General features: G+C 37.7%; 1 protein-coding gene across 1 annotated transcript; it reads left to right on the forward strand.

Annotated features, from left to right (window-relative positions):
• Nucleotides 1-11,237: 11,237 nt before the first annotated feature.
• Nucleotides 11,238-11,636, forward strand: LOC111406420. Its single transcript, XM_023035849.1, has one exon. The coding sequence runs from the start codon at nt 11,238-11,240 to the stop codon at nt 11,634-11,636; it is 399 nt and encodes a 132-aa protein (XP_022891617.1).
• Nucleotides 11,637-15,408: the final 3,772 nt, after the last annotated feature.

Below are 15,408 nucleotides of genomic sequence, written 5' to 3' on the forward strand. Positions count from 1 at the left end.
ACTTCATTGGGAGGCGAAATCTGTCTTAAGGAGATTTGCTTATTTTATTGGCATACCTCGCTTCATTTACTGTTTTCTATTTTTCTGCTTATTTTATTTGTTCTTTTGATTGCGTTAGTCGAATTTCCGACAACAATCTTAAGACAGATTTTTATTTTTCTCATTACTTCTACATTTCTATTATTGATTATTTTCTGTAATTGTGGTCTTACAGAAAATGGCTAGTACATCAGATAATAATACTAGCGCTGTGATTGGTACCGTTGAGAGCAATACCAATGTTGTGATTGCGCCAAATTCTGGTTCCAATCAATTTGTCGTGCCATCGGCTTCACAATATGAGAAATCGGAAAAGTTCAATGGCACGAATTCCAAACGTTGGCAACAGAAGATGCTATTCTATTTGACAACATTGAACTTAGTAAAATTTCTGCGTGAAGAATGTCCTGCACAAACATCGGAGAATGCTACTGATAAAAATACTCAGTTAGCTATTGAAGCATGGAAACATGCGGATTTCTTATGCCGTAATTACATTCTCAATGGATTAGATAACACTTTATATAGTGTGTATTGTAATTACAAGATGGCTAAAGAACTGTGGAAGTCTCTTGACAAAAAATACAAAACCGAAGATGCCGGAGCGAAGAAATTCATTGTCGGCAAATTTTTAGATTTCAAGATGATTGATTCAAAGACAGTTATGAGTCAAGTTCAAGAGATACAAGTTCTACTTCACGATATTGAAGCTGAAGGTATGACTTTGAGTGAATCTTTCCAAATTGCTGCTATGATCGAGAAACTACCTCCACTATGGAAAGATTTCAAAAACTATCTCAAGCATAAACGCAAAGAGATGACGATGGAGGATCTAATTGTTCGACTTCGCATTGAAGAAGACAACCGGGCTGTAGAAAAGAATAATGTCTGCAACATGGAAGCAAAGGCTAACATGGTGGAAGACTCGGGGTCTAAGAACAAGAAAAGGAAACGTTCTGGCTCATCTATGGACAAAGAAAAAGTCAACAATGCAAAATGGTTCAAAGGCAACTGTTATACTTGCTAGAATCCGGGACATCGGGCTAAAGACTGTTGAAGCAAAAAGAAGGATACACAGAAAAAGAAACTGCCCCAAGCCAATATAACCGAAGTGGATAAAATTTCTACGGATGTTGGAGACATCAACCTATTTGCTGTTGTTTCTGAAGTTAATTTGGTATCTAATGCCAAGGATTGGTGGTTGGACACAAGAGCCACTCGTCACATCTGTGAAGATAAGGGTCTATTCGCTGAATATAAGACCTTGAATCATAATGAGTGTCTTTACATGGGAAATTCTACAACATCCAATATTGAAGGGATTGGAAAGGTTATTCTGAAATTCACATCGGGGAAGGAACTGACGCTTAATAAAGTTGTACATGTCCCAGATATCAGAAAGAATTTGATTTCAGGAGCTATTCTTAGTAAGAAATGATTTAAAATGGTGTTTGAATCTGATAGATTTATACTTACTAAGGGGGGCATGTATGTTGGGAAGGGTTATTTACTTGATGGTCTATTTAAGGCCAATGCTGTTGTAGTGGACAAAAAATTCACATATTTGTATCCACAAGTTATCAATAAAACTAATGCTTCTGTTTACTTGCTTGAATCTTCGAATTTATGGCATAGCAGATTAAGACATGTAAATCGTGCTTCCCTAAGAAAACTTGTAGGTTTAGGTCTTATACCTAAACTTGACTCCGAAGACAAACATAAATGTGAAATTTGTGTTGAAGCAAAATTTGCTAAAAAATCCTTTTAACACAATTGAAAGGAGTAGTGAACCGTTGTGTTTAATACACAGCGATATTTGTGATCTAAAATTTGTTCAGACTCGAGGTGGTAAAAAATATTTTATCACGTTTATAGATGATCACAATAGATATTGCCAAGTTTATTTATTAAGTAGCAAAGACAAAGCATTGAATGCATTTGTTACTTACAAAAACGAAGTTGAAAATCAACTTGGAAAAACAATTAAGGTATTAAGATCCGATAAAGGTGGTGAATATGATTCGTCCATGTTTGATGAATTATGTGCTAAGTTTGGTATTATTCACCAAACAACAGTCCCGTATACTCCACAGCAAAATGGAATTGCTGAGAGGAAAAATAGAACTCTAAAAGACATGGTTAATGCCATGCTTATAAGTTCTGGATTACCACAAAACTTGTGGGGGGAAGCAGTGCTAACTGCTAACTTTATTCTGAATAGAGTTCCTCATAAGAAAACTGGTTCGATACCTTATGAGTTATGGAAAGGTAGAATGCCTTCCTATAAATACTTAAAAGTGTGGGGGTGCCTAGCTAAAGTGGCTATTCCACCTCCCAAAAGTATTAAGTTAGGTCCTAAAACTATTGATTGCATTTTTATCGGATATGCCATAAATAGTAGTGCGTACAGATTTCTTGTGCATAAATCTGATATAAGTGACATTCATGTCAATACAATTTTTGAATCTCGAGATGCTGAATTCTTTGAAGATGTGTTCCCTAATAAAGAGATATTCTTGAGAATACTCAAAAGAGAACACGAGATAATGCTATTGAAAACAATATAGAACCTGAATCAAGAAGGAGTAAAAGAGCAAAGGTCGCTAAATCCTTTGGTCCAGACTTTATTTCTTTCGTAATTGAGAAAGAGCCCCAAACATTTAAAGAAGCTGTGACTAGTCCAGAATTTGTATTCTGGAAGGAAGCTATAAATAGTGAAATTGAATCTATTATGAATAATAATACTTGGCAATTGGTTGATCTTCCTAAGGGAACTAAACCAATAGGATGCAAATGGATCTTTAAAAGAAAGTTAAGATCTGATGGTTCAATAGACAAATACAAGGCTCGACTGGTTGCAAAAGGATATCGTCAGAAAGAAGGAATTGATTTCTTTGACACATATTCTCCAGTAACAAGAATTACTTCTATTCAGGTTTTAATTGCTATTATAGCCTTGTACAACTTACAAATACATCAAATAGATGTTAAGACTGCATTCCTGAATGGTGATTTAAACGAAGAAGTATATATGGAACGGCCAGAAGGTTTCATAGTAAAAGGACAAGAGAACAAAGTTTGCAAACTAGTTAAGCCCTTATACGGTTTGAAGCAAGCTCCTAAAAAATGGCACGAAAAGTTTGACAGCGTCATGATTAGGAATGGATTCATCATAAATGGATGTGACAAATGCATATATTCGAAAAAATTCGAAAAGGCATACGTACTCGTCTGTTTGTATGTTGATGACATGCTTATATTAGGGACTAATATAGAAGTCATCAATAGAACAAAGAATATACTTATCAATAACTTTGACATGAAAGATCTAGGTGAAGTAGACGTGATTCTAGGAATAAAGATATCTAGAACATCAAATGAAATAGTCTTATCTCAAACCCATTACGTTGATAAAATAATTGAGAGGTTTAAGACTCATAATATTAAAGAGACGAGTAACCCATTTCTTCCACATATAGTTCTTCACAAGAATAGTGGAAATGGGAAACAACAGTTAGAATATTCCCAAATTATTGGTAGTTTAATGTACCTGATGAATTGTACAAGACCTGATATAGCTTACGCAGTAAGTAAGCTGAGTCATTACATAAGTAACCCAAGTAATCAACATTGGGATGCATTACTTAGAGTTTTGGGATACTTGAAACGGACCAGAGAGTATTCATTACATTATGGAAAATATCCTCCAGTAATTGAAGGATATAGTAATGCCAATTGCATATCAGATACAGACGAATCAAAGTCTACCAGTGGCTATGTATTTACTCTCGGTGGTGGCGCTATATCATGGAAATCTTCTAAGCAAACGTGTATAGCTCGATCTATTATGGAATCTGAGTTTATTGCTTTAGACAAAGCAGGAGAAGAAGCAGAATGGTTAAGATACTTCATAGAAGATATTCCTATATGGCCAAAGCCTGTACCGGCTATTTGTATTCATTGTGATAACCAGGCGACAATAGCCAGGGCTGAAAATTTTGTGTATAACGGTAAGTCGAGACATATACGTCGTAGACATAACACCGTTCGGCAGTTGCTCTCAAATGGAACAATATCAATTGATTTTGTTAAGTCAAAAGAAAACCTAGCGGATCCGTTCACTAAAGGGTTATCTAGAGAGCGTATAGACTGCGCATCGAGGGAAATGGGTTTAAAGCCTAAAACCCAATGAGTCATCTTAGTGGAAACCTAACCTGGCAATTGGAGATCCAATGGACTAGGTTCAATAGGAAAACTAATTATGAATGACTCGATAAGAAGCACTTAGGAGTTTAACTCTTTTCCATTTCTATGATGCAAAAAGTGCTGACTATGAAGTGTATTAAGGATAAGCTTTGCTTTTAATGATGACTATAAATGGTACAAGTAATTACAGTAGGGTACTCTTTATAGTGCATCACCTAAGTAATTACAAGTAATATCGAACCAACATGTACGTGCCCACTCCTACAATTAAGGTCCTAATATTTTAACAAATACATTATCAGAAGCCTATAAAAATCTTCATTTTTAAATAAATTAAAATGGTTCAGACTAGCTCAGCAGAACCAACTGAAGCATGTATGTGTAGACATAAAAAAATAATAAAATAAAATGGGTTGGGTTGATTTAAATCATTAGCCCAATTAAATTTAAATCTACTATAGTACATAAAATCCAAAGGCCATACCAAAATTTAAATAAATAAACAAACAAATAAAATAAACAAACAAAATAAATAAAACCATAATTATTCAATTATCTCTTTTAATTAAATATAATTGAGTAATTACCAAAATTAGTCTGAATCCTCCCCTATAAATAAGACCAATGATCCATAAGACGAGACACAGAAAGCAAGCAAGAAAGAAAGCAGAGAACGCCACGAAGGGCTTAAGAAATCTCGAGGCTGAAAGAAGAGAAGAAATTCTATCAAGCCTTAGCTCGGTGAATCCCAAGAAGATTAAAATCTTCTTCGAATCAAACAGGTTCACGCCAAGTCCAAGAAGATCAAAGTCTTCTTCAAATTAAATCAAATTCAAGTCCAAATCCGAGCCTTAAGATTCAAGTTCCAAACAAGTTAAATCTCGACAAATCAAATTTTCAACAAATTATCGAAGATCAGGATTTAAGCCACGTGGCCCCTCGTCTTCAAATATTCGGATCATTAATCAGAGGGTTTTACAATTTTGCAATTACAAAAAGGTCAACATCACTTGTATTTATCAAAATACAATTTGTAACGATTTCTGTATTTTAATACACGAAATTTCGCTCTACAAATTTCTTGGCACGTTCGGTGGGACCTTCTTATCCTCTCATCTTTTAATCTCAAAATCTTCAAGTTTCAAATACTACATCAGCAATGGCAGGCAAAAAGGCGAAACAAACTATGACTCATCTCGAAGAGACATTTGCTGAACTCTTCCACGCGACCAAGGCCAAAACAAAAACTGGGAAAACTCAACTGGTCACACTATTAAAGAAATTCTCCAACAAAAACAGAATGAAAATTGCCTTCAAAAAGCCAAACTCTCATTTGACAAAAAAAATCATGAGTTCGACGAAAAACTCTCGTTCAGGATCCATCTCCAGTGGTAGATCTTTATCTGGATCCCAAAGAATCACTTGAGCCAGTGATGGTCACAGAAGTGGCATCGGGCCTAGATGATCGAATCCAACAAATGGCTTTAGCTATTGAAAAATTAACAAAGTCGTTAAAAGAAAAAGATGCCCAAATTGCCGCACTCATGCATAAGCTAGAGTCGCAAAATCCACCGGTTAAAGAAGATCAGGAAAATTTAGGATTTTCCAAGGCCAAAGAGTTAGAAGTCCAAGAGCATCAACAGAAACAAGATATACATGATCGAACAATTGTTCAAAATGTGTTGCGTGATGCCACTCAACTCTCCGTTGGCTTTCTATCCATCCAACAACTTCAACATATGATTGCGGATACCATTCGTGTCCAATATGGTGATTCGTTGCAATCTTCATTGGTGTATGCCAAACCCTATAGTCGTCGAATCGATGAAATAAGGATGCCACTTGGTTACCAACCTCCAAAGTTTCAATGTTTTGACGGAAATGGCAACCCAAAGCAACATGTTGCTTATTTTATTGAGACGTGTAACAATGCAGGTACTTACAATGACACAATAGTAAAGTAGTTCGTACACTCCCTCAAAGGTTTTGCATTTGAATGGTACACAGACTTACCGGCAGGGTCAATTGATAGTTGGGATCAACTCAAGCGAGAGTTCATAACACGCTTCTACAGCACTCGACGAACTCTCAGCCTTCTAGAACTTGCTCGAACAAAGCAGAGCAAGGAAGAACCTGTAGTAGAGTACATTGAACGCTGGAGAAACCTTGTGCTTAATTGTAAAGAACGAATAAGTGAAGCATCTTCCATCGACATGTGTGTACAAGGCATGCATTGGGGATTACTCTATAATCTCCAAGCAAACATGCCTCACTCATTCGAAGAATTGGCAACACGTGCTCATGACCTGGAGCTCCAAATTACAAAGCATGGGAGTTATTTACCAAGTGATCCACGTGACAAGAAAGATCCTAAGAAGGCTATAAAGAAAGACGTCAAGACAAGTAAATCCAAAGAGGCTATGGCAATTTCTACTGTTCCTACAAAGATAGCCTTCCAAGGGTCGAGCTCGAACTCAAAATCGAAGCTAGAGTTCAGACCTAACAAAGGACAAGTCCAAAGCAGAAGTCATGTGACTCTAAAGGAACTTGAAGGAAAGGAGTACCCATTCTCAGATTCAGAAGTTTCTGAAATTCAGGATCAGCTCCTTGAACAGAAAATAATCGAACTTCCAGAACCAAAAGGACTTGAGGAGGCTGGTAAGATCGATCACCCTAAATACTGTAAATTTCACAGGATCATTAGCCATCCAGTGGAAAAATGCTTTGTTTTGAAAGATTTTATTGTTCACTAGGACAAAGAAAATAAGATCAAACTTGAGATCGGAGAGAATCCAACAGCCGCATGCTCGATGGTTTCATTTGGATCATTTGATCCAATTCCCATTCCAGGAAAGAAACAAATATTCTCTGATTTATATGATGCCTGTAAATCCTCCGTCGAGGAATTTGGATCTCAACTCCTGGAAGGAGCCATCCCAGTGAAATTTGAGGTAGACGGAGAAATCACCATCAGTTATATCTATCCAGGGATGAATGGACCAAGTGCACCCAATCATCCAACCTTTTATGAAATTATGACAAGTGACTTGGATGTTTGAGATTTCAGCTTAGAATTAGAAGGCGAGATCGGTGACGGCTGGTCTACCTTCATAAAGAAGAAAGAGAATACAGAATGCCAAAATAGGTAAAATATTACTTTCTACGCCTCTTGCAGGAACAAAGCTAGAGGAATTGGGTACGAAAATTCAACCCAATGAAGAAGAAACACTAGAAGAAGATCAGGGATCATGGACCCTAGTGAAAAGACGTCGTCGGAAGGCTCCACGACTCCCAGTTTCTAGCGTTTGTGACAAGAAATCAAGACCAAGGAACAATCAAATAAGGAGGCCTGAAGCCAAGCCAAGAGTATCTACTAAATCAGCAGAAGAGGGAACAGCTCCACGCGTTGTTCCTAGACTACCGACCTTGGGTGATTACTTTCCTAAAGGTTTCTTTGATAAAGAATGTCTAGCCTCCAATGTAATCAATGTGGAGGAGAAAGATGAAATGAAGAATGTATCAAGGAAGACTTCAAAATAGAAGAAAACTATTTCATGACTCAATAATATTCCTGCCAATACAAGTCTAGCAGAGTCTCTTGCCCTTCCCTTCGATGATCGGATGGCCTTGGTCGTAGCATTAATCGATCCGGAAGAATACGAAGGCAAATCGTTAGAACATATTGAAGCCACAACTCCTCAAGACTGTATGGCCTCCATAACATTCGACGATGGAGATTTACAGCTAGGTTCACGTCCCCATAATAGACTACTGTATGTCAGCGGTTATATTCGAGAGTGCAAGATAAATCGTATAATGATCAATTGTGGATCTGCTGTAAATATTATGTCAGTCAAAATAATGAAGAAAATTGGAATCAATGTTGGTAATCTATCTAGAAGCAAAATCATGATTCAAGGATTCAATCAAAAAGGTCAGCGAGCCATTGGCATGATTCGCCTAAAGCTGTAAATAGGAGAGTTAATCTCCTCGGCTCTTTTCCATGTCATTGATGCTAAAACGTCATACGAGTTACTCCTTGAACGTGTTTGGCTACATGAAACTGAAGTGGTACCTTCGACTTAGCACTAATGCTTCAAATATAGCCGAGATGGAGAAGTCAAATGTGTGGTAGCTATGTCGAAACCTTTTCTTGAAGAAAAATCTCATTTTTGACTAGAACTGATTCAAGTTTCAAAAACCTTTACATGGAAGGTGAAGAATGTAATTCTTCAGGGTTGACCATAGCTGGATTTAAAATCAAAGAAGATACACACGATCATGATACGTCTAGTGCTGCTCAATCTCATCAACTTATCAAAGATAAGTCAAGATTTACTAAAGGCAAAAAACCTCAAGTAGAATCAACTGATATTGAGGTATTGAGAAAAGAGTTAACTCTTCCAATACCTAGTATTCCAAAATTGCTTCTGCCCCACCAACTTATGGCGGGCCCGAAAGAATATAAATCTACATCAAAGGCTTCAACGGCTTCAACATCTCTTCCCGACATATTAAAACTTAATATTTCCAGCTCATCCAAACAAGAAGGAGCTGCTGAATCAAAACAAACTTTCAAAGGATGTTACAATCCTCAAGTTAAAAAGTTGTTCAAAAATGCTGGGATTGGAAAAGGAGAGCCTCGTAAATTAGGTGATCTTGATGCTGTCCTTTCAGGAGGGCGAACCCCTTCTAGTTCTGACAAAGCCTTGGTGTCCCGACCCAGGTATGGTTTGGGATATGATCCCAATCCACCAAGAAAGATTAAGGTCAAGAAGGTTTTCTCAAACCCCATCATGATTCAAATTTATGAAGTTGTAGAAGAGAAATTTGAACAGCCGAAACCTTCAGTGTTCGATCGAATTGAAAATGAGAATGCCAGAGTTTCGGTGTTTAAAAGGTTAAAAGGAAAACCCTCCCCAATGGTTGATGGAAAAGGTAAAGTTTCTGTCTTCCAAAGATTAAGCGAATATTCTTCTTCTTCTACCTAAATTGATAGGAATACACAAGCTCCTCAAATGTCATCCCAAAGATAATTTGTATTTTCCCGACTTGGGATTAAAACTTCTGATCCAAGCCCAAAGCCACAACGGTCAAGAAGAAGACAAAGACAGCAAAAAGTTCGTCCATCCCTAAAGAAGAGTGAAGAAAAGGAAGAAGTCTCTGTCAATCAAATAGCCTTTGAAGAAGCTCTCGATTCAAACTTCGAGTCCGAAAGTTCCGTCACAACTGATGAACCTAAACCAGCCCCACCTACTTTTGAAGAAGGGGGACAAGCTACTGTGGATGACTTGAAACAATTGAACCTGGGGACCGAAGAAGACCCCAGACCAGTATTTATAAGTGCCCTTCTCAGTCAATAGGAAGAATCTGAGTACATTAGTTTGCTTCACGAATACAAAGACGTGTTTGCATGGTCTTAAAAAGAAATGTCGGGGTTAAATCCTAAGGTTGCAGTGCATCATCTTGCAGTAAGACATGGAGTTCGACCGGTCAAACAACCTCAAAGAAGATTTTGACTAGAACTGATTCCTCAAATTGAAATGGAAGTCAACAAACTTATTGAAGCTGGATTTATACGTGAAGTGAAATATCCAACATGGATCGCAAACATTGTTCCTGTCAAAAAGAAGAACGGGCAATTACGAATTTGTGTTGACTTTCGGGATTTGAATCAAGCATGTCCGAAAAATGATTTTTCACTTCCAATAACATAGTTGATGGTGGATGCAACTACCGGATATGAAGTCTTATCTTTCATGGACGGGTTTTTCGGATACAAACAGATACGGATGAACCCAAAAGATGAGGAACTCACATCATTTCGTACCCCTGAAGGCATATATTGTTACAAAGTTATGCCTTTTGGATTAAAAAATGCGGGGGCAACCTACTAGCGGGCAATGCAAAAGATTTTCGATGATATTCTACATAAGAACGTTGAATGTTATGTGGATGATCTTGTTGTTAAAACAAAAAGACGCGACGATCATTTACAAGATTTACAAGATATTTTCAAAAAACTTCGAAGACATCAATTAAAGATGAATCCGTTGAAATGTGTATTTGGCGTCACCTCTAGAAAATTTCTAGGCTTCGTTGTTCGACACCGGGGCATTGAAATAGATCAATCAAAAATTGAAGGTATAATCAATATGCCAGAGTCAAGAAATGTACGTGAGTTGAAAAGTCTTCAAGGAAAACTTGCATACATTCGAAGATTTATCTCTAATCTAGCTGGACGTTGTCGTCCATTCAACAAATTGGTGAAGAAAGATGTACCATTTGAATGGGATGACGCTTGTCAAAATGCTTTCCAAAGTATTAAACAATAATTGTCTCGTCCACTAGTACTCATCGCTCCAGTTCTAGGGAAGTCGCTGACTCTTTATGTTGTAGCACAAGAATGTTCTCTAGGGGCACTTCTTGCCCAAGTTAACGAAGAAGGAAAAGAGAATGCACTCTATTACTTGAGCCGGACACTGGTAGGTGCTGAAATGAAGTATTCGCCTATTGAAAAAATATGCCTCGCGTTAATCTTCGCAGCTAAAAAGTTGAGGCATTATATGCTATCACACACAATCAATCTTGTTTTAAAGATTGATCCATTGAAGTACATAATGTCCAGGCCGATTCTTTCTGGAAGGATTGGAAAATGGGCATTACTGTTGTTTGAGTTCGACATCAAATTCATTCCACAAAAGGTCATTAAAGGACAACCTTTGGTGGATTTCCTTGTTGACCTCCCAATTCCAACAGAATGGAAACTTCAGGAAGACCTTCCCGATGAAGAAGTTCTATTCACCGAAATCATACCATCATGGAGGCTATACTTCGACCGGGCAGCCCGAAGTTATGGTGCCGGAGCAGGAGTGGTCTTCATCACTCCTCATGATCTCGTCATGCCCTACTCATTTGCCTTAATAGAGAAATGTTCGAATAATGTGGCAGAATATCAAGCTCTTATCATCGGCTTATAGACAACTTTAGATATGGATATTCACCAGCTAAAAGTCTTTGGAGATTCTAAATTGATAATCAACCAACTTTTAGCTGAATATGAAGTTCTTAATTTAGACTTGAAGCCATATCATGAACATGTGGCAATGCTTATGAGACGATTTGATTCGATAAAAATCAAATTCGTCCCGAGAAGTGAAAATAGAAAAGCTGATGTCTTAGCTAATTTGGCTGCTATTTTAGCTAGATCAGATGAAGAATTTTCCCACTCCATATCAATTGCTCAAAGATGGGTGCTTCCGTCATTGCTACCTAGTAATTTGGAAGAAAATAATAGTGTCGAAGTAGTCGAAGATGAGGAAGGAGAAGATTGGAGACAGCTAATAATCGATTTCCTTCAACATCAAAAGCTACCAGATAATCCACGATGAAAAATAGAAATCAAGAGGCGTGTCTCTTGCTTTATCTTTTATAAGGGAACACTTTATCAACTATCATTTGATGGAGTTTTCCTTCGATGCCTAAGTAATGATGAAGCAACGCATGTCGTGAAAAAAGCCCACTCTGGAATTTGTGGTGCCCATCAGTCTGGACCCAAACTCCATTTTCGAATAAAGAGGATGGGATATTACTGGCCAACTATGGTACAAGACTCCATGGATTATGCAAGAAAATGTGAAGCTTACCAAATCTATGTAAATTTCATCCATCAACCTCCGAAACCATTACATCCAACAATAGCTTCATGGTCGTTTGATGCATGGGGTCTTGATGTAATTGGACCTATAACTCCAAAGTCTTCAGCAGGGCATGCATACATCCTTGCCAGAACCGACTACTTTTCTAAGTTGGCCGAAGTCATACCATTGAAGGAAGTAAAGAAAGAAAATGTCGCAGATTTCATTCGTATCCAAATCATTTATCGATATGGTGTCCCGTGACATATCATAACTGATAATGGCAAGCCATTTTGCAATAGCCACATAAACAATTTATGTGCAAAGTTTGGATTCAAACAGTACAACTCGTCCATGTACAATGCGGCAGCTAACGGATTGGTAGAGGCATTCAACAAAATACTATGCTGTCTGCTGAAAAAGGTTGTCTCCAAATCAAAAAGAGATTGGCATGAGAAAATCGGTGAAGTCTTATGGGCTTATCGAACTACTTATCGGACTCCAACACAAGCCACTCCTTATGCCTTAGTATATGGGGTGGAAGCTGTCCTTCTCCTGGAGTGTCAAATTTCATCACTTCGAATTGCTATCCAAGAAGGTTTGATAACTAAAGAAAATGCCCATCTTCAATTGGAAGAGCCAGAAGCTTTGGATGAGAAAAGGTTAGAAGCACAAATGCACCAAGAGTGCTATCAATCTCGAATGGCCAAATCTTTCAACAAAAAGGTGTGGCCAAGATCATTTCAAGTTGGAGATCTGGTACTTTCTGTGCACATGTCAATCATAATCACAAGAAAAATAGGGGGAAGTTCCATCCTAAGTGGGATGGTTCATTTCTTGTTACTCATGCATTCACTAACGGAGCGTACAAGATCGTTGACAAAGATGGACTGCAAATCGGACCTATCAACGGAAAACTTTTAAAGCGTTTTTACGCTTGAAGTTCTTTATTTTAAAATTTTTCATCGTACAAAAAAAAATTGTGTTCTTGTAATGAACTACGTTCAACTTGATCCCGTTTGGGTACGTAGGCAGCTTGAATAAATTATAAATTCAAGTTCAGTCATAACTAATAAATTCATTCAATTTGTTTATCAATTGCTGAAAAAAAACACAACAAACATAAAAAAGAAAAGTTCATCCAAATAAAAATAGTATGTCAAAATTCAAACAATATGGTCTTAAAAAAAAGAAGATCGAAAATTCACGATTTCATTAGGATCACTCGCCATTGATCACTCGTAGGAAACTATCTTCAAGGGTCTTCCTTTTCTGGTCAATGGATGCTATTCTAGCGACATCTCTTATCTGTGCTTCTTCCAATGCTGCCTTCTTGGTTCCAATCATACTTTTGTCTTCCTCTTGGGCGGCTTGAAGTTCATCACAAAGTCTATCTAGCTCAAAGGTTAGCTCACTAATTTTACCTCTCAACGAAGAACACGTGGAATCCTTTACTTCCAGCTGAATGTTCAAAAGTTTCAACTCCTCCGCCTTTTCTTCAACGGTTGGACAATCCAAGTGCTACTTTCTTTCAGACAAGTAAGAGTCAATTTTTTTCAGAAACACATCCATGCATTTCATCAAAGGTGCTGGGTCTACGTGGAATGAGTTAATAATCACATTCTGAAGAATTAAATTATTTTCATCTCACCAAGATCGAATATTGGAGAATCCATACTTCAAGACATCCTTAAAACATTTCTGGACGTAATTATTCATAGCTTCTTGTAGAGCAGCCTTCAGATAAAGAGACTCTTAGGTAATTTCAGGTGGAGGACCAGACATGAAAGAACATATTGGTGCATCCCGATGATTATTTGTTTGTGAAGGCGGAATACTGACTAAAGCCAATGAAGATGGAACGACAGGAACTCCTTAATTGATCTCTGAAATGTTAGCTCCCACAGTCCCTAAATTTACTTCATCTTCAGCATTAAAATTGTCCATGATATGCACCAAAGTACCTCCATTGATGGTGCCTGGATATTCATAAAGAAGGTCATGAGAAGCATGAATACCATCTATTCCTTGAAGTGCATCGATTCGTCTGTCATTCTCACCAGTCTGATCTTACAAAAAGTTTGGATTCATGAAAAAATTTAGTTCTTCAGGGATGCTCGGAAAACCTACAAGAAATAGTGTATGGTTTTTCTGAATTAAAAAAAAAGGAAAAAGTGTAGCAAACAACAACAAGGCACATACTTGCATTTCGTGTCTTGGGCGACATGTCTAAAAATCCACCGTCTGATGATGTGTTCGGGAGGCTGAGGTTAATGTGAGAAGCTCCAACTTCAACTTTTGAAAGACTCGAAATAGCTTGAAGCGGCCTCGATTCTATTGGTCATTTGATTTTGTATATTCGAGAAAGAAAAGCCTGAAATTGAAGATTGTGACAGAAAATCAGATACAAACAGTACATAAAATAAAATAAAATAAAAAGGAGGACTATACCTGATCTCCAGAACTTTCATCTTCTGAAGTCAAAGTCTTTCCTGGTGCTTGTGATGCTCGATCTCCAGGACTACTGTGATCTGGAATCAAAATTGCTTCTGGCACCTTATCAGCAGGCTCAGAGGTGATAGCAACCTTTGCTGAGGGAACTATAATTTTGATTCTCTTAATACCTCTTTCATTTTGCTGGTTTAGATCTCTCTTTCGAGAAGCCTCTTCAGGAGCAGCATTCGAAGGGTTTAACCCTCTAGCTAAAACCCTATTCGGAGTCGAGCCAAGAACAAAGTCACGGCTCTCACTAGAAAATAAGACTTGCACCTGGACCTTGGTCAAGAGTGGTAACACTTTGCTATTCCAACAAGCCTGGTATTCAACATCAATGTTTTGATGTATATCCCTCACATACTCTGAAATATGAAATATAGACCCACTTTTTATTCGAGTTAAGGACAACCAAACCCGATATATGTCGCCTACACTGGGGGCAATATTCAACTTTCTTGGTAAACCGAAAAGTTTCTGTCTAAAGCCAAACTGTCTCGCAAACCTGTGAGAATTATACGCCTCAAGAATGAAAGGTGAATTTCCTCGACAATAAGAAACAAATCCAGATCGAATACTCATCGTGAATTCTGAAGTATCTGCAGACCTCGGTTGGTCATCCACACATACATCAGGATGAGATGATGAGGGTAATGGATTCCAGCAAAAGTTATCAGTGTTCATCGCTCCACGGATAAATTCCCGACAATCAATGACATTTTTCTCCCAAGATTGAAAAGCATGCAGAGTTTCGGCATATCTTCGAATTATAGAGCGAGAATAACTCTTGTTTACATGAGCATAAACACCTCAGACAAAATAAGTTGCTGCCCAAGCATAAAGAAAATGTCCAGGAAATGAATGTGAAATTAAGCCAAGGTCTCGATTTGCCTAATAGTTAGATGTTCATGTAAGTCCACTATAAATGCTACCCAATATGGGTGGAACCAGACTATAAGTGTATCCGCCTGTCATCCTAGAAGATGCTTTCAAAGTCCCGACTCTTATACTTTCGTACCTAGATGGAAGAACG

The sequence above is a fragment of the Olea europaea genome, chromosome 12 (genome assembly GCF_002742605.1).
Source record: "Olea europaea var. sylvestris chromosome 12, O_europaea_v1, whole genome shotgun sequence".
Lineage (NCBI taxonomy): Eukaryota > Viridiplantae > Streptophyta > Magnoliopsida > Lamiales > Oleaceae > Olea > Olea europaea.